Here is a 24821-nt window from a genome sequence, read left to right as displayed (position 1 = left end):
ATTTTATAATTGCCTTATAACACCTTGTGCTGGACAGATAATTCTACCTATACTATTTCATATCTCCCAGCCTGCATCCCATTCCATCTGCTTTAATCATTCCTAATGGGCCACCTCCCATCCATAATTCCATTAATACTTGCTTATCCTTCATCTGGAGTGCTCCTTTCCATGTCCATGTGGTTCCTTTTTCAGGCTAACCCATCGTGGCTACCTCCTTCCTCCTCTCTGTCTTTCTCCTTCCCAAGATCCTCTCTGTCCTCTAATCCCTTAGGCTTGGTTTACTTAAGGAAAGGTATTTGTGAGAATGTCCTCATCTAGGCAGGGACCAGACTTTGGGGAGCAGTAATTAGCATTAAAATACATTGCCCTAGCCAACCCCAACAGATCCTGCTGCATCCACCTCTCAAGTGCTGAGATTACAGACAGTCATCATCATGCCCAGTTTACAAATTGCTGGGGATGGAGCCAGCTGCATCCTGCCCCACGTAAATCATTTAGTTTTCCTCATAAACTTTCAGTTTCTACTTTATATCTAAGTTTTATACTTAAACTTAGACGTGAGCCTGTGAATTATAAGTATTTTAGAGACACATTTCCATCTTCTTTTAAATCAACAGAGTCAGTAAAAGGGAACCAAAAATAGAAGTAAATAAAATAAGATATATTTATAAAATATTGGTTTCTGACTTTGTACTATAGCATATACTCAAATGAATGAAATCTTAGAAAGACAGCTGTAATTCACACTCTTCAAGTGCTATGGGAAGGAGCAGGCTGCAACCCTCTGTGGCCAGCGACAGCCACAAATGTGGTTCATCACAGAATCTTAAGCTTATTTTAAAAATGAGGGTTTTTTTTTTAATAACACAATTTTTGTATTCTTGAATACCTTTGTAGATAATAGTATCATGTCACAGTGTCAGGAGGTTGGACAGCCCTTTAAAAGGCATTGTCTCTAGAGGGGCTGGGTTTGTGGCTCAGTGGTGCTGTGCATGCTTTAGCATATCTACCTCCCTACTCCAGAAAAGAATAAACAAAGACGTAGATTAATACATCATCTCTAGAAAAAGAGCCCACATACTTGCCAGATTAAAAACCTGATCTGTTGGAAGAGGTAAGTCCGCGGTTTCACCCATCATCAGCTTGGTTTGATCGGCTGAGGGCTTCCTGGGCCGTTAGGACAGATGGCTGAGTGGAGATGGATCCAAAGTGCTTCAGCATGTTCCTGCTGAGAGTGGTGGGCCCTTATGAGCTGCAGGGAAAGGTGGGTGTCCATCAAGGGCAGGACTGAGCAGGCCTGCAGGAGAGAGGAGGTAGGACTGGGGCCTGGGAGCGAGGCTGACCTTGGGCTTCACAGTTTTGCCTAGAACTGCTCTGCCATGAAAATGATAGTGGACATTATGTTGGCACATACTAATTTATGTTAATCATCCAACCATATTAAACTATTCTGCTAGAAAAAATGGAAAATAAAGAAGTATCAAGAAAAAAAAATCCCCCATAAATAATCCCTCTAAACGTACATTTTTAGGGCAGCTTTGGATGGTCCCACAATCACGTTAGCAACCAGATGTGTTAAGCTTTCGTGCTGTTTAGGGGTTTTGTGCTCCTTGGCCTGGATGTTTCTCCTGTAGTTTGGCTCTGAGTGCTGTAGACATAGCAGGTAGCTGTTGAGAAAGACGTAGGAAACATTCCTTATTCCTTCTTTTTTTTGTTCTTTGTTTTCCCTCTCATTATAGAATTGAGACTTCTGACTATTTTTTAATGCCATATTTATTTTTATTTGATGTGCACTGGTGTCTGTGTGAGGGTGTCAGATCCCCTAAAACTGGAATACAGGCAGTTGTGAGCTGCCATGTGGGTGCCAACTCCTTTGGAAGAACAGCCAGTCATCTCTCCAGCCTGACTTCTGACTTTCAAAGTAATGCAATTTCTGATACAGTTTTCAGACAGGAGGAGGGGCAGGTGTTCGGAGATGCTTCTTTGCTACTCCTTGAAGGTTTTCATTAACGAGACCCTGACAAATGCCAGATTGGGCATTAGGTGACCCTTGGCCTCTTTCCCCTTCTCTCACCCCTGTCCACATCCTCTAAGGTTTCGTCTTTGGCTTTACTGTGTTTGATCCCCCTTATTATTATTATTATTAACCTTTTGAACACAGAGGATTGCAGTGACTCAGTCATTCTGTAGGCAGAGACCGGATTACCCCTGTGGTGCTCTCATAATAGCCAGAACCAAGTATTTTGATAAACCCACATTACCTGAAGGGCTGTAAGTGTTTTGATAAATTTAGAAGTGCTTTGTTTTTATCCCGTTTTATCTGTATGTTCTTAATCCTAGGGAATATCTTTATGGAGGTAAACATCTATGAATGGTTTTGGTGGTTGAGGCAGGGGGCTCTTGTACTTTTTTAAGGCATCTAAAAAGGGACGACAAACTCCACTCCTGTTGTTCAGCAGTGAGCGTCCCATGGGAAGTGACCCAGTGAGACACCAGTCAGTGCATGCAGGGACAGACAGCGGGTCCTGACCGGCCCCTGGCAGACAGTCCTTGAAAGAAGCTGGAATCCCGATGAAATCCCGCTCTAAAATGTTTCCTGGTTTCAAGGATCCCAACATGTGAACATAATGCAAATATGAGAATTGGTGTGATTTGATGAATTCCACACAACAAGAGTGTAATAAAAGTGGCCTTGAAGGGAATGTGGTTTTTCCTGCACAATGTCTGGGACAATGGCCTTTGTTTGTTAGTTTATATTAAAATGGGATCTTACTCTGTAGCCTAGGCTGGTCTGGAATAGTCCTGCTGCTTCAGCTTTTGGAGTACTGGGCTTACAGGTATAAACCTCATCATCTCGCCAACACAACAGTCAGTTGTGGTCAGTTTTCTGTAAAGGAGCTAGGCATGGAGGGATATGTCTATGATGCTAATGTGGGAGGTGGAAGCAGGAGTTCATGGGTAGTTAGCAAATCGGAGGCCTGCCAAACTACATGAGACCCCCGTCTAGACAGGTAAAGCAAAGAAACACATACACACAAACCCAGAGGAGCTTCATATTGTGCCTATCGAGTCTGCATCAAGGATAACTCACCTCTGGCTCTTTAAAAGGCCAGAATATTACCAGCTGCTATAACAGAGTCAAACTGGAGAGAAAACTAAGAAGTAAAGCTGTCTCAAGTATTCTTTTCATTGCCCCTCTTTGTTGCGCTTCCCACTTTTGACTCCTCGGCTGTTGACCCCTTAATGAGTACTTATGTTTACCCGACTCTCCAAAGGCCTTTGCCTAAGCCTTGCTTTCTTTACTTTATTTAAAAATCACATTGGCAGCCTGGGCGTGGTGGCACAGGCCTTTAATCCCAGCACTCAGGCAGGCAGAAGTGGTTGGATCGATCTGAGTTTGAGGCCAGCCTGGTCTACAAAGCAAGTTCAGGACAGCCAAGGCTACACAGAGAAACCCTGTCTTGGAAAAAAAAAATCACATTGGCAGTCCTTTCATTTGTTTTTAAATATTGAGGTAAACTAGTGTACAATAAGCTGCATTAAGGTATGAGGTTGGAATTATTTGACCATGTACCAACCCCAGGTCAAAACAGCTTCCCCTAAAACTTCTCCTTCATTCCTCTCCCGATGCCCCTAAGCATTAGGGACTTGGCCAGTAGTTGGGAGAAGAGAAAAAGCAATTTTAATCATACCATCTTCTAACTAATTTATTTTGAAAGAAGAAATAATTTGTGATATAATTTTTTTTGGTAACCTAAAAATAGATTTACTCTTAAGAATTTTCTGTGTACCTCATCAGAAGAAAGAGATTACTCTTGCAGCCAAGATCCCTGACTTGAAAAATGAGGCCATCTAAGGGAACTTGTTTGAAATAGGTTTGAACATAATTTTATATCTAAATCAAAAAAGAAATTGCTGCTCTTAAACTGTTGACTACCTTATTAGACAAAGGCTGTGTTAGATAAATTTAGGAGCTGTGCATGGTGGCTCACACTTTTAATTCGAGTACTCGGAAGGCAGAGGGAGGTGGATCTCTGTGTGTTGGAGGCCAGCCTGGTCTACAGAGCAAGTCCAGGACAGCCAAGGCTACACAGAGAAACCCTGTGTCAAAAGACAAACAAACAGCCCCCACAACAAAGATAAATTTTCGGCAACAGCAAAAGTAAGCATTTTCAGGCAGCTTGATCCTCCCCCGACTCTGTAGCTGTGTCTTGCTCAGAGTGGCGGGTGTACACCAAGTCACAGATTTCTTGGCCTGCAGGCTGGCTGGTAAGGCTTGGTGCTCCTTCTGTGTCAAGATGCCTGACTGGAGTAGCTGCACTGCTCTTTGGTTAGTGTGATTTTGTCAAGATTTGGGCATTGTTGGGAACAACAGAAAACCATCACTGAATCAAGGTGTTGCCGAAGAGGACCTGCCAGTCACTATGGAAAGGCTTCAGCTTTCCCATGCGCAGACCTAATGGGCCCTTTAGGCAAGTTTTCCTGCATGGAGGAACTCTCCAAAGCTAGGCTTTTGCCTGGTCCAAATGAAAAATAGGGTGTATACATGTATGTGTGGTGCACATGCATGTGGTAGTATTTGGTACATGTGGGCCATGAAGTGCTGCAGCATGTGAGTTCTAATGAAAATAGCATGCCATCCCTGTAGACAGGGGATGAGGAACATGTATGTATATACTCTAGGATCAGGGTGTGTGTGTGCACATGTAGTGTGTGTATGTGTGTGGGGGGGTACGTGCATATTCGTGTGTGGAGGCCGGAGGCTGACACTGTGTCTTTCTCTGTCACTGTCCACCTTAGTCTTTGAGATGGGGTCTCTCATGAACCTGGCGGTCATCAGTTGGGGTAGGCTATCTTGCCAGTGAGTTCCCGGTGTGTCAGCCCGCTGGCGCCAGGATTGGAAGCCATGCTGCTGTGTCTCACTTTGACACGGATCTGGGGCTCAGGCCCTCGCGTCTGCATGGAGGCGCCTGATTGACTGAACCGCCTCCCCCGGCCTGTGTATATATTTCATGCGTATGCTGCTTACAAAAGAAGACAGTTCATTTACTGCAGAAGATTGGCATCTGCTGTATTCAGTGATTACAAATAATTAGCGCTGGCAGGTACACTGAGCCTTTTTTTAACCATTAATTAATTAATTAATTAATTAATTAATTAATTAATTAGAGGCTGGATTTATCTGTGCAGCCCTGGCTGTCTGGAACTGACTTTGTAGATCAGAGTGGCCTTGAACTCAGAGATCCACCTGCCTCTGCCTCCCACCAGGTCCACTGAACCGTTTCTAAAGTGTGTTTGGAGCGGAACATTGTGTGTGTTCCTATTGTTAAGTGAGTCAAAGGCCTATGTCACATCCCTCTGCTCTAATCTAATCATGCTTTTATTGTAGGAGGCAGTGAGAAAGCCCGGACACGGCACACGTCAAGAGGAAAACTGTTACCCAGAGACAGAATCGACAATCTCATAGACCCAGGGTTGGTACTAGAGCCTGCTACCTCAGCGAGTCCTCTCGTCCACTGGACAGCCCCACCAACAAATGGTTTAATATTTGGGTTCTTACGGGATTCAAAGAGCACCACACGTTTATTGAGAGCCTACTGTGTGTCAGGCACTTACAGGCAATGAAATTGGGACAAAAGAAACAGGGAGTGAAATAGACATCTCTGGTCTACTGGAATAAGCAGTATTTGTGGAATATACTACAGTGAGACAAGTTTTGTGGGGAAAGAAACATCCATGTGAAAGCTTTTGGTGGGAGAGTGCTGGGTCCATTTGAACCGTGGAGAGTGGGGGGTGGGCTCTGATTCTGGAGGGCCTGTACGCTATTGGTTCTGACTTTTTCAGAAAAGGAGGGGCCTCTACAGCGTGGATTAAGCAGGACTGGTTGAGTTTCTGAGTCACATGTTGCATGATGACGATTATGGTATTGGCCCATAAGACTATATGTATCGCCTGGTCGCCCTCTCAGTCTGCGTTCATGTAGTTTGTTAGTTTTGGGAGTGACAGAGTTGCCCACAGCCTCTACTCTCTGAATTATATCATGATGCGTGACACATGGCTGGTTTTAAAGACGCTGTTCTTCTGGCTGCTGTGCTGGGAGTGCACTGTGAATGGCCGGGGTGGCTCAGGTAGAAGGGTGGAGGGGTGAGGGTGTTACAGAGAGCAGGGAGTTGGCCTGTTAGATCTCCTGAAGGATGGGTCATGGAGTACAAGCGGAAAGGGTGGTTGTATGAACAGGGCTTTTTCTTTCCATTTGGCCTGTGTGTTTGGAGACAAGGTCTCATGTAGCTGACTGCGTAATCATTGCACAGCTGAGAATGAACTTGAACTCCCACCAACCCCCCATTTTGGAAGTATTGGGGGTTAAACCTAGGTCTTCATCCAGACTAAGCAGGTCACTGGGCTCTAGCCCCAGCCTAACCCTGAACTTCTGACCCGTCCTCCTCTGTCTCGGTGGGGATGGGATTGCAGGTGTGTACCACCATACTTGGTTTCCGAGGTGCTGGCCATTGACCCCAGGGCTCTGTGCATACAAAGGAGGAACTCTCTGCCAACCGGGCTATATCTCTGTCCCAGCAAAGATTTTTTGTTTGACATCTACATTTGGATGGGAGCCCATGTGTGAGCCCAGGTGCAGGGTGTCATGGCACATGTGTGGCAGAGGACAGGCCTCAGGAGTCATTTCTTCTCTACTCACTTATACGATCCAGGGATCAAACTCAGGTTGTGGGGCCTGTGTGAAAATGCTTCTATCGTCAGTATTTTAGTGTAGCCTGTTACATGGCTATACCATGAAATTCATGTCCTGTGAAATTCTTGTGAGGTCTTTATTTTTCTTTATTTTTACAATTTATTCACTATATATCCTGATTGAAGCCCCTTCCCTCAACTCCTCCCAGTCCCAGCCTCCCTCCCTCTTTCCCTCTATCCCCTTCCCCTAGTCCACTGAAAGGGGGAGTTCTCCTCTGCAATCTGCCCATAGCTTATCAAATCTCATCAGGACTGCCTGGATCCCCTTCCTCTGTGGCCTCTTGTCAATTCTTATTTTAGAAATCTTTTTTTTTTTTTTTGTAGATTTTTATTTGAAGTGCATATTTGAAATACTGCCCTGTTTAAAAAAAAAAATCTTTCCATTCTTACGTGTAACTTTTAAAATACAGATATTTAATTTAGACAACATTCTGTCTTCCATTTAGGTCTCCCTTCCTGGAATTCTCCCAGTTTGCCGGTTACCAGTTATATGGCGATGAGGAAGTGCCTGCAGGGGGCATCATTACGGGCATTGGGCGAGTGTCTGGGTGAGTATCCACCTGTGCTCATTGTGAGGGGCAGAATGCAGCGCCTGGCCCTCTGCATGGTGGCATGTAAGCCTTGTACACCTTGGTCTTGAGTGTCCCAGATGTGTGGTAGGTTCATCTGTGGAGCTGTAGAGACGATAAAGGGAGAAAAGTAAAATTCAGCCAGAGTTTCTGGATCCAATTAGACTTCCCCACTTCTTCCAGATATTAAAAAGTTATTTTTTCCAATATATACATATATATATATATATATATATATATATATATATATATATATATATAATACTATAAAAATATTTGCATTTTATTTGGTACTGTTGGATGTGCCAGAACAAGAAAACCATTAAATTTTCTAATTTTTATAAAATCCTTCAATTATATCACTGGTATTTTTTTTATTAATTTATTCTCTCATATATTATATCCCAACTGAAGTTTCCCTTCCCTCCTCTCCTCCTAGTCCCCTCTTCCTTCCCCCTCCCCATCTGTTCTTCCTCTTTTCCTTCAGAAAAGGGCAGGACTCCCTGGAATATCAACCAAACACGGCATATTAAGTTGCAATAAGACTAGGCACCTCCCTCATATTAAGGCAAGACAAGGCAACAGAAACTAGAGGCCATGCGGCCCTAGAAGGTTCAAGGACACCACCAGAAAACCCAGGATCAACAAACCTGGATGAATAGGAGTCTACAATGTATCTTGATCTGTTTTGAAACTATTTGCAATATTCTTTCCCCTCCCCTAGTACCTCCCAGGTCTTCCTCACTTCCCTACCCACACAACTCCATGGCTTTTTTTCTCAGAGAAAGAGAGAGAGAGAAGGAAGGAAGGAAAAAGGAAGGCTGACAAAGTAAAAAAAAAAAAAAAAAAAAAAAAAAAATTATTAAAGCCAGATGGCTCACACCTTTAATCCCAGCACACAGAAGACAGAGGCAGGTAGTTCTCTTGGGTTCAAGTCCAGCAAGGTCTACATAGTGAGCTCCAGGATGGCCAGGGCTATGTAGAGAAACTCTTGTCTCGAAAATGTTTAAAAAGGAAAGAAAAAAAAAAACAGTAAGACAAAATCTTTGTGAAAGAGGAAGCAGAAAGACTGTAAGAGCCGGAGGTAGTGGATAACTTCGAGGAAACAGTGTCTTCTACACTCAACAGGACCTATACACATCTAAGCCCACAGACCGGGACAGGGCACACAAGTCCTGCGCGTGTCTAAGCCAAACAAGATCTCATCACCAAAGGGGAAGTGGGCCCAAATTCTTACCCCTCACAAAGAGACTATTGAATTGAAACCTGTTGGGAAAGGGCAAATACACCTTCTCTGTTGGCACGCTGAGGTTTTAGAAGCTCCCCATGTAATCTCGTGTGCAGCTCGTGTTTCAGAGGAGCAGGTGAGCATTGTGGGCCCCAGGCCTCACTGCCATGACCTAGGACTTTCAGAACACCGGGTTCTTGGGCCTTCTTCAGAAGCATGGAACTGTCGCTGTAATCTGTGTTTTACCAAGCCGTGTAGGTTTTCCAATGCTGATATTAGAACCAGTTAGACTTCGTGAATCTAGTCTGCCCAGTGTTACGCTTATTTCTGTGCCCATGTGTGACGTGGAAGTTACCATTGTCAGCGCCTCTTGTTCCTCACTACAGCTGAGTGGGGCAGGGGCTATGATTGTCATCACATCATGCAGAGAGGAACACAGGTGTAGAGAGAGGCAAATACCTTGCCTAAAATCAAGGGGCCTGGGAAGCCTGGCTTTGATCTTTCCGGCCTCTCCTGGTGCAGTTGTCATCATCTCAAATGCTGGCTTATGGCACGTGTTCCTCAACCCCATGACCTATGCCTTCAGAAGAACACAGAGTAGGAAGGCCCGGTTCGTGTGCTCTCTTAAGCTCTGGGGTGTGCTGCTTGAACCATGACTCAAAAATAGAAGCAGTTTCAAAGAGGAAGTTTAGTTCTAGTATCAAGAAATGGACGATGGAAGGGAAAAGCCACGGCAGATGTGCATTACAGCATTTTTGCGAGCTGACTTTATTTCTCCTGTGACATGTCTATGTGGGGGTCGATTAGAAACGTGAGCTGCCATACCAGCTGTTTGTGGAACTGGGATTCGAACCTAAGCCTTCAAGTGTATCATGCAATACTCTACCAGCTAATCCATATACCAGAACCTTTGTGTTACACTGTTTAAAATTTGTGTCTTTCATAGTAATAGTAAATAATAGTAAAGAATATTGTTTTTCTTGCCGTGCTAGACTCAGTGTTGTTTACATTGAGGGCAAACGGGCACCGAGTTATATCCTCAGACTTGTTTTTTAAAGACAGGCTCTTACTTTTTAGCCCAGGCTGGACTTGAACTCACTGCAATTGATCTCAAACTTTGGATCCTTCTGCCCCTACTTCTCAGGTGCTAGGATAACAAATACCACTGCATACAGCTGTTAGGTCACTTTTGAAAATATAAAAATACGTATCTTAGAACTCCTAACAGCCTATTTTCATTTTTCTGCTTTCTTTTTTTAATTAAGGGCTGTGTATGAGTGCTTCGCGTGAATGTATGCCTGTGCACTATGTGTTTGGTGCCTAGGGAGGCCAGACAAGGACGTTGAAGCCTATGCAACTGGAGTTACAGATGTGTGTGAGGTACCATGTGGGTGCTGGGAATCAAAGCTGGGTCCTCTTGAAAAGCAGGCAGTGTTCTTAGCGGCTGAGCCATCTTTCTCGCCCCATTTAGTTTCTTTTTGAAAAGGACACTTTAAAGATCGGTTGTAAGAAAGTTCCTTGCCCTAGAAAATTAGATTTTTAAAAACACTTCATCATCATCATCATCATTTTGTTAGCATCTTTTCATTTCAGGAACCATACTGTACGGGGCTGAAGACATGGCTCAGCGGATAAGAACATTGACTGCTCTTCCAGAGGACCAGGGTTCAAATCCCAGCACCCATCATGGCAGTTGCAAACTGTCTGTAATTCCAACATCTGATACCCTCAAAGAGATATACAAAAAACACAAATGCACATAAAAGTGAAAATAAATAAATTTTTAAAAAAGAACCATGCTGTAGGTGGGAGAGATGGCTCAGTGGTTAGGAATACTGCCCGCTCTTACAGAAGACTGGGATTCAATTTCCAGCACCTATATGCAGCTAACAACTGTTTGTAACTCCAGTTTCAGAGTTCAACATTCTCTCTGGCCTCCATAGGCACTGTACGTATGTGGTGCACGTGGAAGCAAAACAGCCTGGTTCATAAAATACAAATAAATAAAACTTAAAGAAAAGAAGGCCAAAAAAGAACCGTACTGAACAGTGGCTGGGTTAATGCCTTGGTGCTGATGGAGGACTAATTGCTCTTTAGAAATCAAAGTGAATGTGTAATCGTGTTACAGGGAGTCATTTTCTACTTGGTTTTACAGCATGAGGCTGCCATCTAGGGAGATGTGCACTAGAAGGTGAAAGCTGCATGGCATGCCTTATAAAAAGCCTAATTGCCTTTGATTCTGCAGGAATCGTAGGCTCTTTCAATGGCATTTTTGCCTTTCAGAGTAGAGTGCATGATCGTGGCCAACGATGCCACCGTCAAAGGAGGCACCTACTACCCAGTGACTGTGAAAAAACACGTACGGGCACAAGAGATCGCGCTGCAGAACAGGCTCCCCTGCATCTATCTGGGCAAGTCACGAGTGCACTGTCAGCTGTTAATAGCTGGTAAAATGGAAGGCTGTGTAGGAGGCTGGGTGGATGACGTCATTATAGCCGGTAAAGCGGAGGGCTGCGGGAGGCTGGGTGGATGACGTCATTATAGCCGGTAAAGCGGAGGGCTGCGGGAGGCTGGGTGGATGACGTCATTACTGGGTGCTTTAAATCCTGCTGGCTCCTCCTGCAGGTAGAAAGGAATATAGTGTTTGCTGAGATCCACGGTGGAAGGTAACTGAGGACTGTTCTGCCACAGAGTGCGTTAACAGATCAGTGTGTGCTAGCTTTGGATATTTTATTTTTCTGTTAACTATAATTAACTCAAATTGCTAAATACTTGAGTATTACATCATTTGAGTAGATTGTAATTTAAGGTCCAGTTAGTTTCCACAGAGAGTAAGACACATTTGCATTAAAGGCTATTATGAACAGAATCTAAAAGCAAAGCAATTTAGAATTGGCAGCCTCTGGATACTGGTTTAGTGTGCTAAAGCCCTAGCACATATTATTCATTTGTGTAAACATTTGGACAGGTCATAATGTAGATTTTTTTTCTTTTTCTGGGAAAGTGAATTTCCTGGTTGACTCATCATGTGAATTTCTTTGCGCACATAGGAAATAGCAGATGAAGCTGAGCTGTTTGCAGGCCCTGCCAGTCAGTCCCTACAGGGGCAGCTACACTGAAGAGCATTGACACTGTCTCTGTCTTCATGGAGACAGGATGCAAAGTACTAAATAATAAAAGACAACTATTGTAGGCAACAGTAATAGGTATAGGACTAGTTAATTTCTAATTCTTCTGTTTCTTTTTTTGCGACATGGTCTATGTAGCCTTGGCTAGCTTAGAACTGACAGAGATCCTCCGGCCTCTGAGCACTCTGAAAGGTCTGCACTACCACATCCAGCTCTTGCTTTGCTTTTTAACATTGATTCTGTACAGTTACAGTGGATGTGGACTAAAGGCTTTTTCCATACATGAGTCCACCTCCTCTTGAAAGCCGTATGAAATGGTTACTATTGTTTATTTCATGGCTAAGGAAGTTAGAGGCGTTTAGAATGGCCAGGAAACATGCCTTTGATCTCATAATCACACGGTTATGAAATAATGAGTTCTGTTTTGAGGTACAACTTGGATAGCCCAAGTTGGCTTCACGTGCCTGAACACACCGAATGATGCCAGGAGTGTTGTCCTTCACTTCGGTTAGTAGTAAAAACAACCTCAATACCTAGGAAGCTGAGGCAGGAGGATTGCCATTTGAGATCAGCATGAGACATACAGCTAAACCACTAAAAAAAAAAAACAAACAAAAAAACCAAACAAACAAACAAACAAAAAAACAAAGCTCAAACAAACAAATATAACAGAAAAAGTACAAGAGAGCAGCATGCAAATTATCCATGAATCCTTTAGTGGTTTTTGTATTGATCTAGGAAGATTCATTTTCAGTTCCACTGGCAAGGTCATGATGTTGGTAGGTCTTTTGCTGTTCTGTAAGGGACAGAGTGTCCCGAACAGTTGATGTGGAGTTTTGAACAAAGGTTGGAAAGCCTTGTGGGCTGAGAGGAAACCTTTTGTTTCAGTTGGGGGATCTGAGACAGTAGAGCACTGTGGAGAGGGGCAGGCTTTTGTGACTGTGATTAAGATGGACTCGGTACTATTGCGAGAGCTGTGCTCATTTCTCTCTCTTCCCTCATTCAGTTGACTCAGGAGGAGCCAACTTACCTCGGCAAGCAGACACCTTTCCAGACCGGGACCACTTTGGCCGAATATTCTATAATCAGGCAATTATGTCTTCTAAAAATATCACACAGGTAAGTTCTCATTAGTGAAATATAATTTCATTTGTTTATTTGTGTGTGTGTGTGTGTGTGTAATATTCCTAGTGTCATTGCTATCACCCAGTCCAGATGAATTAAAGGACAAAGAGAATTCGGTCAGGTGAAACGGCTCAGAGAAGTCAACCTCTGCCAAGCCTGATGACTTGAGTTCAAGCTCATCTTCCACAGGTGGAAGGAAGAGCAGGCTGTCCTTGAGGGGTTTGCCTCTGACCTGCGCATGCATAGCCTGGCACTGTATTCCCTGCCACACAGAATCAATAAATAACTGTAATCAGAATTAAAAAAAAAAAAGAAAGAAAGAAACAGAATTTAACATGTAATGTAAAAAAGTTTTGTAAGGTTGTCTTCAGTGTGAACTCTTACTAACTGCAGGCATGTTCCTGAATTATAATGAATATTTATTACCCAAGGAAAAGAGTTTGAAAAGAAAGTCATTTTTTCTTTTTAGGCTGTGATCTGTTAGTACAGGAAAAACTTTAATGTGTGGATAAAGAGATACATAGATATAAGTTCATACTAACATTGCTTATTAGAGCAAAAGATAATTTATGGGCATCATCAATAGAAGATTCATAGTGGTGTTTAGCTGTTAAAACAAATGAACTAAAATGCATATACATAAATAAACCTCAAAGCTGCGTTGAGAGAAAGCAGTAAGCTAAATGGAGAGCCAGTACCCGTGGGTGTGACAAAAGCGTGCGTGAAACCTCACTGTCATGCTTGTGTGTAAGCGTGCATTGGGGACTGGCGTACACAGCAATGAACAATGTGGCTGATGAGGCGGGGAGGAGAAAAGAAGTCTTTCACGAGGAATGTGGGGACTTAAGTTATATCTGAAATATTTTATTTAACTGAAATTCCCAGAGGATGTGAATACAAATTCATTATAAAGGGTCTTGCTGTATGTAATTACATTAAGGACCGTGAGTTGAACTGAGATGCTTCTAGATTCCCTAGAATCTAATGTGTGTAGCACTGGTTGTCCTGGACTCTATTTGTAGACCAGGCTGGCCTCGAACTCACAGCCATAGTCCTGCCTCTGCCTCCCTGAGTGCTGGGATTAGAAGCGTGCACCACCTTGCCTTGCTTGATTACAGCCTTCTTAAGTGGCCAGAGTCGGGTGTTTTCATCCCAGACCCTCACTCCCTTCACCTTCCAGCCCCAGATGCCTCTCACTCTGCAGCTTGTTTGTATTGTCCTTCCTTTCTTTCCCACAATTCTTCAGCTTCACACTGAATCCCCTTATTCTCCCACTTTTTTAATCTTATCCCCCCAGTCCTACCAAGAACTTGTCCTCAGCAACTGAATACAATGTTGAGATGCTGCTTGTCACCTTGAGCAGACCCTTGGTCCTTCACAGCTCTGGCTCTAAATGTCAGGAGTTCTGCCATCTCTGGAGGCTTTCTGCTAATGCCTCAGTGTAAACAGAAACATGCATGTTTCTGCCCCTGGCTCCTGATTAGGAAAAAAAAAAATATGGAAACTTGGGTTTCCATATTTGGTCTCTGTCCTGTTCCTCAGACAGAACTCCGTTGGAGATAAGACGGCCAGGAACATCTTTTGTTTTAGTGTTTGGTCTTTGGTTCCTGGTGCAAAGCTCCTAAGTTCCTTGGGCTTGCCTGGGCAGCTGGAACATGCTTTCTTCTAATGAGGCAAGTCCTGGAGGAGGGAGGCAATGAGAAAGACCAAGCCATGATCAGAAGCTTGGAGCCTTCAGGTCCCTCTCCCCCAGCATTCTGGAGGAGCTTGTCCTTTATGCGTGCAAGGTGAAGCCACCGCACAAGCTCTCCTGCAAACCCCTGTGGGGCTTTGGTAGACACATCTGAGTGCGGGGAGGCTGTCAAACCTCAGCATGGAGACAGGCGCTTCTGTGCTCTGCTTCCGGGCTCTGCCTTGCACCACCATCCAGCTGTTTTCTGTGGCTTTATTAATTTATTACAGCATTTGCTTGACTTCTGTGGGCCGTTCTAGCACAGCAAATGCAAGGAGAAAAGGAGAAGGAGTAGTGGGGGCTCTAGTCTGAGGCCTCAATCTGATTGGCGTTTAAAGCGGGGTCAGTCTGGTGGGACCTAGTGCTGTCTCCAGATAGTGTCAAACTGAGCTGGATAGGGGATCCCCAGCTAGTGTCAACTGATTACTTGGTGTGGGAAGAACTCCTGCCCTCATTTAATGGCAGAAGTGTTCAGCTGAAACACAATTTTCTCAGTTCTTTTAGCACAATCAGACCTGAGCACATCGCCATCCCTTGCTTCTCTGCTTGGTGCTGTCTTCTTATGAGAGATAGAGAGAGAGAGAGCCTGCACGTATGTGTATACCACCTGCACGCCTGGTACCAGTGCAGGCTAGCGAAGGGTGTCAGATCCCTAGGAACTAGAATTACAGGTGGTTATGAGCTTCCAGAGAGTATCAGGAAATGAACACAGGTTCTCAGAGCAGTGCGTGCCCTTAACCGTGGAGTCATCTTCCAAGTTTCCTGTCAGTCTGTTGTGAGATTAGTGGTTTGATGTCAAGAATCAAAAAACCTTGATTCTTTGCTTTTCCTTTTTTTCTCTCCCCGGCTCCCGAGTCAGGGTTTCTCTGTGTAGCTTGGCTGTCCTGGGCTCTCATTGTAGACCAGGCTGGCCTTGAACTCACAGAGATCATCTGCCTCTGTCTCCCAGAGTGCTGGGATTAAAGCGTGCACCACCTCGCCCAGCTTCCATTTACTTTGTTAGTTATCTTTTTTGTCCTTTGACTCTCCAGCAGCTATTCTTAACTCTTCTCTCTAGATAGGTCCTGGCTGGTTTTGCATACTTTATTGTTGGTTCTGTGTGATTAGAGCAATATCAGATGAACTTTTATATCTTCACAAATTTTATATTTTGTATTTTGTACTGGTAAAGTGTGAGCGTGGTCCCTCTCTGGTCACTCATGTCCTTTCTTGTCATATGACCTTTCTTCCTGTCACATGTTTCTGCCATGATGCCATCTGCCATACTGTGATGTAGGTAGAAAGTCCTCACAAGAGACGGTGGAGTTGCCTGACCTTTCACCCTCCAAAACCTTGAACCAAATAAGCCATTTTTCTTTCTGTACAAAATATCCAGCCTCAGGCATTGCATTACGACAACACAGAACACATGAGACATAACTCTGATTATCTTATTTATGCATTTTGACAATGATGAATGGTTACCTCACTCCAGTTCTATTTTCTATCCCAAGATTGTTTTTTATTTAACGTTGTTAACCTCGACCACTATAGATCTATTTATCCATTTACCTCTAAGAATATATCTCTTACATTCTTATCTACGTCATTTCCTGTATATTCTCAGATATAAAAATAATGTTGACAGATATCTAGACCTTTCAGGATAACATTGGAATTTTGCTTTGAAAGAGGAAAGACTTTTTTTTTTTTTTTTGGTCAGAATATTTTTGTCTTTCATTCTTTGAGTTTTTAGTAGCTATTCTTAACTCTTCTCTCTAGATAGGTCCTGGTTAATTTCTCATATTTTATTGTTGGTTCTTTGTGATTAGCGCAATATCAGGGCTATTTTTATCTCCCCACATTTCCCTGAGATGAGACATGTTGATATTATTAAGAGATGATCGGTATGTTAAAGCAGATGCTGACACACTGACAGGCTGTGGTATGTACTTGCCTTTGTAGTCAATTGTTTCCTGACTGCACTGTGGCTGTGTGACCCCCAAGTCTACTAACGACCTCAGAGGTTGTGGGGTCTAAGCTTTCTGAGCGTCTACCCTAAAGCCACTCTGCAGCCTGTGTACACTGAGGCTGAGCCCTGCTGGTCCTTGCAGTCTGCTGTTTCCACGTCACTGGCTTCTTATGTTTGGGCTTATAATCAATTAGCAGAAGTCTCACTTTGCTGTTACTTTTTATTGCCAGCCATAGTCCACTTGCTGTAGCTTGATCTTTGGCATAGAAAGTCTTTTTCTTTTGCCTGTGCCTGGATATATCAGGAGCAAGGTGTTCTAACTTTGATTAGAAGTCCTTTTCTGTTATCTAGCAGTATGAAATTGCAGTTTCTCTCTTTTTTTCCCTTTGTGCTTTTTCCTATTTGCTGTAAATTTTGGAGATTTTAGACGGTTGTCAGGGGTCCCTCCCTGTGTGTCCCCACTCCCCATCCTTCTTGGTGTAACTCATTGTTTGTGAAGGTGACCTCAATGACAGCTTTTGCTTCAAGCATCTGTGATCACCCTGAAGGGCTTACACATGGTTATTTTTTAAAATGCATTCTATAAAGATGAGTAGAGGCTGGGAGAGAGAAATGAAATCCTTGTCTCTGGTTACATCAAGGCTCTCTGATAAAAAGATTGAGGAAGAGGCATTGTGGATAAGATGGACTTCCTGCATTCTGTGTGCATTTAATACCTATTGGCATGGGTGAGCGTGAGTACCTCAGAGTGAGCAGAGTGTTAATCTATCAGTGTGGGTGACAATGACCTGAACTTCTGGCCATCTATTCAGCTCGGATGCACACCTTGTGACTTTTATTTTTAATGGTGGCTCTCCAGGTGAAAATGGGAACAACATGATACAGACAGTGTCTGCTCTTCACAATTACTTTGAAGGAAAGAGGCAGCAAGATGGGTGGCTTAATTGGCTTTTCCACCCAGAACCAGTACTCTTCCCTTCTCTGTTGCCTTTATCTCAGTATGTGTGGAAGTGAAAAATGCTCTCCAGCTCTACAGTGGGACACTGGGGGTCTAAAGTTCACATGGCTTTTTAGAATGAGGCATAAGACCTCCCTGGCAAGCCTTCCTGTTGATTCCCTGGCAAGCTCCTTTTCTGAGCAGCCTGCTGGGCTACATTGTGTAGCTTATTTTGTTATAAATGAGAACCAGTCTCTGTTGCCCTGAAAAGACCTGGAGAGTAATGGATTTGTCTAAAGAGGTCTCATGAGATTGCCTGTGATTTGCAGCAACTTGCTTCTGTTACTCAGAAACCATACTTGTGGAAATGACGACAAGGCCCGTTTCTGTGGGTTATGAGTCATCCATGGCTGCCGTCTACTTTCTTGCTCACGGTTTAAGTCCCATATTTCTGCTGTGCCTTCTCCTTTCCTTGAACTCTGTTTCATGGCATGCTCCCTCTCTGGTGACGGGAGAATTGTTGCCCCTCAAGAGTTCTTGGTGTTCATCTTTGTCCATGATGACGGTCCCCTTGATGCCCCTGTTGGTGCACTACTGATGATGTGCGTGCAAGGCTGGCTGCACACCCATAGTGTAGCCACGGGCTTTGTGACACTTTAGTTCGTAGTGGAGAGTGGGGCAGAATCTTCTCTACAGTTCCAGATACTTTGCTGCCTTGCACAGGACAGGCACAAGGACACACTCGGGGCTGGGAGCAGCACTGCTGGACTTTTGGATCCCTGGATCCTAAGAGCAGAAGATGGAGTGACAGGATATCCTGTACCTGTCCTCCCTGTCCCCTGTGGTGGGCGATGAGCAGCTTAAACAACGAGGTGAGACTGTGATGCCGACTGGTGGAGCTAGCGACTTATCTGTGTGTGTTCTTCTCATCTTTATTGCTATCATCAGCATCTGCCTGCATAGTAATAGTATTTACTTATTTAAATACTTGGAATCATGGGGCTGGATAGATGGGTAAGCCATCAGTAACTGCCGGTAACTCCTGTTCCAGGAGATCTAATCCTCTTCCCTGGTCTCCGTAGGCTCTTGCATGCAAAAGCACACACATACACATACATAAAAATAAATGAGTATGCTGGGCATGGTGGCTCACACCTTTAATCACAGCCTTTAATTCAGAGGTAGAGGCAGGTGGATCTTCGTGAGTTTGAGGCTAGCCTAGTCTATATAGTAAATTCTAGCCCAGCCAGGACTACATAGTAAGATCTCATCTCAGTCAGTCAGTCAGTCAGTCAGTCAGTCAGTCAGTCAACCAACCAGTCCATCAGTCAGTCAATCAACCAACCAATTAATCAAGCAATCAGTATCTTTTAAAAATAAATGCTTAGGACTAGAAAGGCTTTCTTTGTTCTTGATGAAACATTTGAGAGTTTTGGCTCCTGTGGGCATAGTAAGTATAGCTCCTGCAGGTATTTCTTATGCTTTTTAAGAATGTTTTTGTGATTTTGAAGATTTTACTTATTTACTTACTTTATGTGCTGAATATTTTGCCTGCATATTTGTCCGTGTACCGTGTGTATGTGTTGCTCCTGGAGGCCAGAAGCTGGTGTCTGGAATCCCTCCCATGCCCATGTTTCTAAAATCATGTAACAGCATTGTGAAAACACCACACAACTCATTTATTAACTGTGACATTTTAGTTGTATTTTTGTCGTAGCCACAGATCTCCTCTGCCTCTGTGGGTGTGTCTGTTGTGAACACTTCGTGTAACTTTGTATCTGGTCTCCTTCATTCAATAGGAAGGCTGCACCACTCCCTGGGAGAGCGCAGAATTCTAGTTGTTCATCATCTCCCACATCTATGGAAGAATAGTTTACAGGTGGAGTCTTTGAAAGAGTGCAGATAGAAAGCTCTGGTCTTTCACTCCTGATGTTTTAGTCTGTGGTGGCTTCTCAGATGGAGGTGGTTCTGAGGTTGTATCACCTACAGACTTAGTCGTCTCTTTGCAGAATTCCACTTCTTGACATTTACCCGATGATGAAGTTGCTTAGCTTTGAATTTCTCAGAATTTACCCATGCTGTTAATCAACACTCAGCTACACTGGAGTCAGATCTGCATCTGTTATATTCACTTGAGACAGAGTTTTTTTATTCAGTGCTCGGGATTGAAACTAGGGCCGCTTTCATAGTAAACAAGGCACTCTGTCACAGAACCGTGTGCCTAGACCAAGGTAAATGTTTATCTATTGATCTAGAACATATGATGTAGAACAGTGCACATTTATTATCCCGTTCCTGTGGGTTGGACTCTAGGCCTAGCTCGGGGTCTCACAAGATACAGTCCCCTGAGAATTTGATGCCAGCCCCACTTCCTGGTTTCCTCATGTGGTTGTTGACTAAATTGGTTCTCTCCAGGCCTCCCCCAGTTCATCTTGGCTATTGGCTGAAGGGCTGTTCTTGGTCTCTTGGCATGTGGCCTTCCCAGAGTATTTCACAGTTTGCTAATTGGCATCATCAGAGCAAGAAAGGGAGAAGATAAGAGAGTCTGCAGGTGAAAGGGCAACAAGGGGTGGCTTCAGTCTGTTGCACTCACAAGGATCACACCAGATGGGAACATCAAGAGCAGGAGTTTGCCACACTCACCTGCCCTTTGCTGAGCATGCGGCACTGGTGTCAGAAGACCACCTTGGTTGCCGAGGGTCTGTGGAGAGCATGCATCTGACGTGCCCCAGGCAGTATGATAGGAGTCCCTGACGTTAGGTGCTCATACTTGGTCTCACTTAACTCGTTTAACTGAGAACTTCTGCTGCCTTGGCAGCTTTCCACTCTCACCTACCGTTCCACCAAGCAGTGTAGACTAGGTAGTGTAAACATTTCTTCCTCATGACCCTGGAGGCTGGAAGGCCCTGCTGATGTGGTTCATTCTGGTTCAGGACTTGGTAACAGCCTCCTCCTGGTTTTGTCGTCACCTGACAGGCAGAGAGCTTTTTCTGTCTCTATTTGAAAGGACCTTGATGATAACATCACAACCTCTACCATCTTGATCATCTAACCTCAGTTGCCTCCCTGAGGCTTCACCTCCAAATCACCCTGGGGCGGGGGGCTTTAATGTGAATTTGGGAGGGGACACAAACACTCAGTGCATAGCAGATGACATCCCAACAGAATCATCCCTCCTGTCTCCTCCCTGTCCCCCCGTCCCCCCCATACCCCTCTCCTCCCCGTCCAGCTCATGCTGATAGTTGCTGTCCTTACCTCTCCTTTGCTCTCTACTCGTCATGGAACTACACTCTGCCTGTTGATGGTTTTTTAGTTTTTTGAAAACTGTTCTCTTTTAGACTCTTATGTCACTGCAGTTCTGCTCTAAGTTCCTTGAGCCTTTTCCTTCGGAAGCACTGAGTTAGTTTGAGGTGAACCAGTTTACCTGAAGTAAAACTGTCCCTTGTCTCCTTAGAGCAGTGGCTCTCACCCTTCCTAACGCTGCGACCCTTTAATACAGTTGCTCATGACTCTCAACCATAAAGCTATTTTCATTGCTATTTCATAACTATAATTTTGCTATTGTTATGACTCATAATCTAAATACATATGTTTTGGATGGCCTTAGGTGACCCTTGAAAAAGGGTTGTTTCCCTTCCCCAAAGGATTGTGAACCACAGATTGAGAACCACTGCCTTAGATCCTTACAAAAGGTTCAGAATGGTTCAGATATAAAGTACAGAGATAGTTAAAACACTCAGGCACACCACACAGATTTATTGTTTGGGCATTTCATTTATTATTTTGCTACATTTTAAAGAACGTATTTAGATATTAACAGTTAATTCATCCATAATTCATTTATTCCTCAGGCATGGTGGGCTTTTGATGTGTGTTATTGTAAACTTGGCTACAATGAGTGTTGCTGCCTTGTGCACGCAGGGAGAGATTTTGTAGTTGTAAATGTCTTGAAAGCACACTTCTGAGTCTTTGATAACCCAAACAATAAGAGAAAACCACTGCTATGTTGTAGTGAAAATAAAAATAGCTGTATAACGTTACACAGTGTTTATTATTGTTAGCCCTAAGATTATCATGGTGGTATTATTTAACCCGCTATCATAACTAATAAGACACAGACACCTGCTAGATTTTATAATTGCCTTATTTTCCTCGGGCCAGGCAGATGGTCCTACCTATGCTATCTGAATATCCTCCATTTATCTCCCAGCCCCCATCCAATGCCATCCACCTTAATCCTTTCTATCTGGACCACCTTTTATTCATAATCCCATGGTACTTGCTTGTATTCTTCATCTGGGCCTTTCCACACTATTATTGGAGTCCTTCCTCCAGGCCTACTTGGTTTCTTCTCCATGCTAACCTATCATGGCATTCCTTCCTCCTCTCTTCCTGTCTGTCTGTCTCCTGTCCTCTCCAAGCCTGGGAACCTTAGCCACGCCTACCCCATTCTGCCCTGCCCAGGTATAGGCCATTTAATGAACCGATCAGGTATAAAATGTTTTGGACAGGTTTACACAAGCAAGGATGGGCGTATCCAGCGGGCAACAACCAGATCTTGACTGAGCATTAGACCAACCTCCAACACTGGTATATTGTGTTAACAATCAAATGTTATAGATAATTTAGTAACAAACACAAACTCTTTAGTTAAGGAGAAAAGGCTTTTTATGATGGCTATGTAGTTGGAAAATTGTTACCTTAGAGTACCCTCCTTTGAACTTAATATTAGTGTGGCATGCTGTTATCAAAGCAGATTCTTGCATGAATATAAGACAAGTTGATGGAATATTGGGATTAGAAACATAAATGGTTTTCATGTGCTACTTTAAAAAAAATCCCTTATATACTTAGTTTTATTTGGTGATATTTTTATTCCTGTCAAGAGGTATTTAGCCAAACTCTTATGCATTATTCTTTGTGCCAATACACATCTTTGAGTAAGGATTTTCTTAAGCTTTGTCTAAAATGGAAAGCTTTTGAACACCTGAGAGTAAACATTACTGACTCCTTATATGTATCACCCTGCTTCACAGAATTCAGTTTCTTTCATTTTTTTAAATTGTATTTAATATTAGCGTGTGTTATTAGTTTGTTGTGTGTATGCATGCGTGTGCATGCCACTGTGTGCCTGTGGAAGTCAGAAGAGAACATTTTAATATAATATATATGTTTTTAAGTTTTCTGTGTATGAGTGTTTTGCCAGCATGTATGTATGTGTTCCATGTGTATGCCTAGTATCTGTGGAGGTCAGAAGAGAGTGTTGGGCCCCCTGGAACTGGACCTGCAGACAATCGTGAGCTGCCTTGTGGGTTCTGGGAAGCAAATATGGGTCCCCTGCAAGAAGAGCAAGTGCTCTTAGCCACTGGTCACCTTTCCAGCCCCAGCAGACAACTCTTGGGAGTTGGCTCTCTCCTTCCCACATGGGCTCTAGGGATTGAACTTGGGTTGTCAGACTTGGTAGCAAGTGCCTTGACCCACTGAGCCATCTTTCCTGCCTAACGTAGGTGATCGTCTTCTGACCAACAGTACGTTTGTGCGTGTGTGCCAATGCTGTTGTCTTATATGTGGGTGTGTGCCCACTCATGTACACGTGAGCCTGTATGTGTGGAGGCCTGGGATCAATACGGGGCAGTTGTCTACCTTATTTATTTATCTGTGTCTGTCTGTCTGTCTGAGCTCATGCCCACTGTTGTACCCTTTACTTACTACCTTGAGACAGAATCTCTCACTAAGTGGGAAGCTCACAAACTCCCCATTTCAGCTAGGCTACCTGGCCAGCAAGTTCATGGGCATCCGTAGCGATGCCTGGCTTTGTTCCTGGGTGCGAGGAACTCAGCTTGAGCAGGAAGCACTTTCACCCAGTGGACCATCTCCCTAACCCTTCCACCTTACTTTCCAAAGCAAGGTCTTTTACTTTCACTGAATTCACCAATTTGACTAGGCTAGCTAAGCAGTGAAGGCCAGAGGTCCAACTGCACCTGTGTCCGCTGCACTGGGATTCCGGGTACACACCCTATACCAAAATTCTTCACTTGAGCGTTGGCATTGCTTTGCCAGGTAGGCAGCCTCGTCAGCTTCAAATGGAGCCAATTTTTAAGATGCAGATGCTACCATTAGTTTTATATTTAGAAGATGTCGTATTTGTAGCATAAAATATTAACAACGTTCGTTGAAAACACTATCTCAGTGTCCCCGTGAGCTCAGGAATTATTTGGGTACACTGTTAGTATTAGTTCCCCTCTGAGTTTTGTTGACACAGGTGTGTGGCAGGTGTTTTTCTTCTTTAGCTGCTCAGCTACTAGTTTCTTAGGCCAACTTTCTCCTGATAGGCTCTTCATGTACACATTTTGTGAGAGTGACATAAGCCCTTCAGAATGGTTTATATAAGAACTCAAAACATTATTCTAAGATGCTGGAGAGATGGTTCAATGATTAAGAGTACTTGCTGCTCTTCCCCAGGATCTGAGTTCAGTCCCTAGCTCCCACACCAGGGTGCTCACAAACTTGTCACTCCAGCTCTGAGGGAACACATCAGATGGCCTCTTCTGCATCTTTGGGCACCTGCTCACACACTTTGGATACACACAGACAGACACATATGCATACACATAAATTAAAACAAGAACAAAAAAGATACTATCCTAGTCAGGGTGGCATGTGCCTGGAGTCTCTGTTCAGGAGACAGGAGGATTGTGAGTTCTAGGCTAGCCTAGGCAACTTAATAAGAACCATCTCAGGTCTCCATTTCTAAAGTGAAGTCCTTGGATCAGCTGTTCGTAGCACCGAGGCACTGCAGTGTTTGTAGGGGCGCCCCACCAGTGTCACGCTTCTTCTTATTGGGGGTCACCTCATGGTTTGTCTCCCCTGCAGATAGCTGTGGTCATGGGCTCCTGTACGGCAGGAGGAGCATATGTGCCTGCAATGGCTGATGAAAACATCATTGTACGAAAGCAGGGTACCATCTTCTTGGCTGGACCACCCTTGGTAAGAATATTATCTCGATCAATTGATTATTGATTTATGGAACTTAAATATATGACACATAAACTATTCAATGCTTTTAAAATGTGATAGGTATAATACATTGCATAATTTTACTGGGTAATGAATTTTAATTGTTTGCTTCATTTTGCTTCATATTTGCATTATCATGCAGTCATGTAGTTGTTACCATATTCAGCTCATGAACTTTGTTATTTTCTACAATGTAAAACCATTAAATGCTGCTTTGGGAACCACCATTTTTTTTTTCTTTTTCAAAAATTACTTTATTTTATTTTATGTTTGAAACAGGGACACACTGTATAGCCCTGGCTGGCCTAGACTATATAGACCAGGCAAGCCTTGAACTCAGAGATTTACCTGTCTCTGCTGGGATTAAAGGTATGTGCTATG

General features: G+C 43.7%; 1 protein-coding gene across 1 annotated transcript in view; it reads left to right on the top strand.

Annotated features, from left to right (window-relative positions):
- The window catches only part of Mccc2 (methylcrotonyl-CoA carboxylase subunit 2), a 63834-nt gene that overhangs the window by 15747 nt on the left and 23266 nt on the right, over window positions 1-24821 (top strand). Inside the window, exons 3-7 of the mRNA XM_055598396.1 lie at window positions 5393-5477; window positions 7200-7301; window positions 10834-10961; window positions 12685-12797; window positions 24297-24410. Of these exons, the coding sequence (XP_055454371.1) occupies window positions 5393-5477; window positions 7200-7301; window positions 10834-10961; window positions 12685-12797; window positions 24297-24410 (542 nt within the window). The remainder of the gene's footprint in view (window positions 1-5392; window positions 5478-7199; window positions 7302-10833; window positions 10962-12684; window positions 12798-24296; window positions 24411-24821) is intronic.

This window comes from Psammomys obesus, unplaced genomic scaffold (genome assembly GCF_907164565.1).
Source record: "Psammomys obesus unplaced genomic scaffold, mPsaObe1.curated_primary_1811, whole genome shotgun sequence".
NCBI classification, from domain to species: domain Eukaryota; kingdom Metazoa; phylum Chordata; class Mammalia; order Rodentia; family Muridae; genus Psammomys; species Psammomys obesus.
This window is presented reverse-complemented; position numbering and strand designations above follow the sequence as displayed.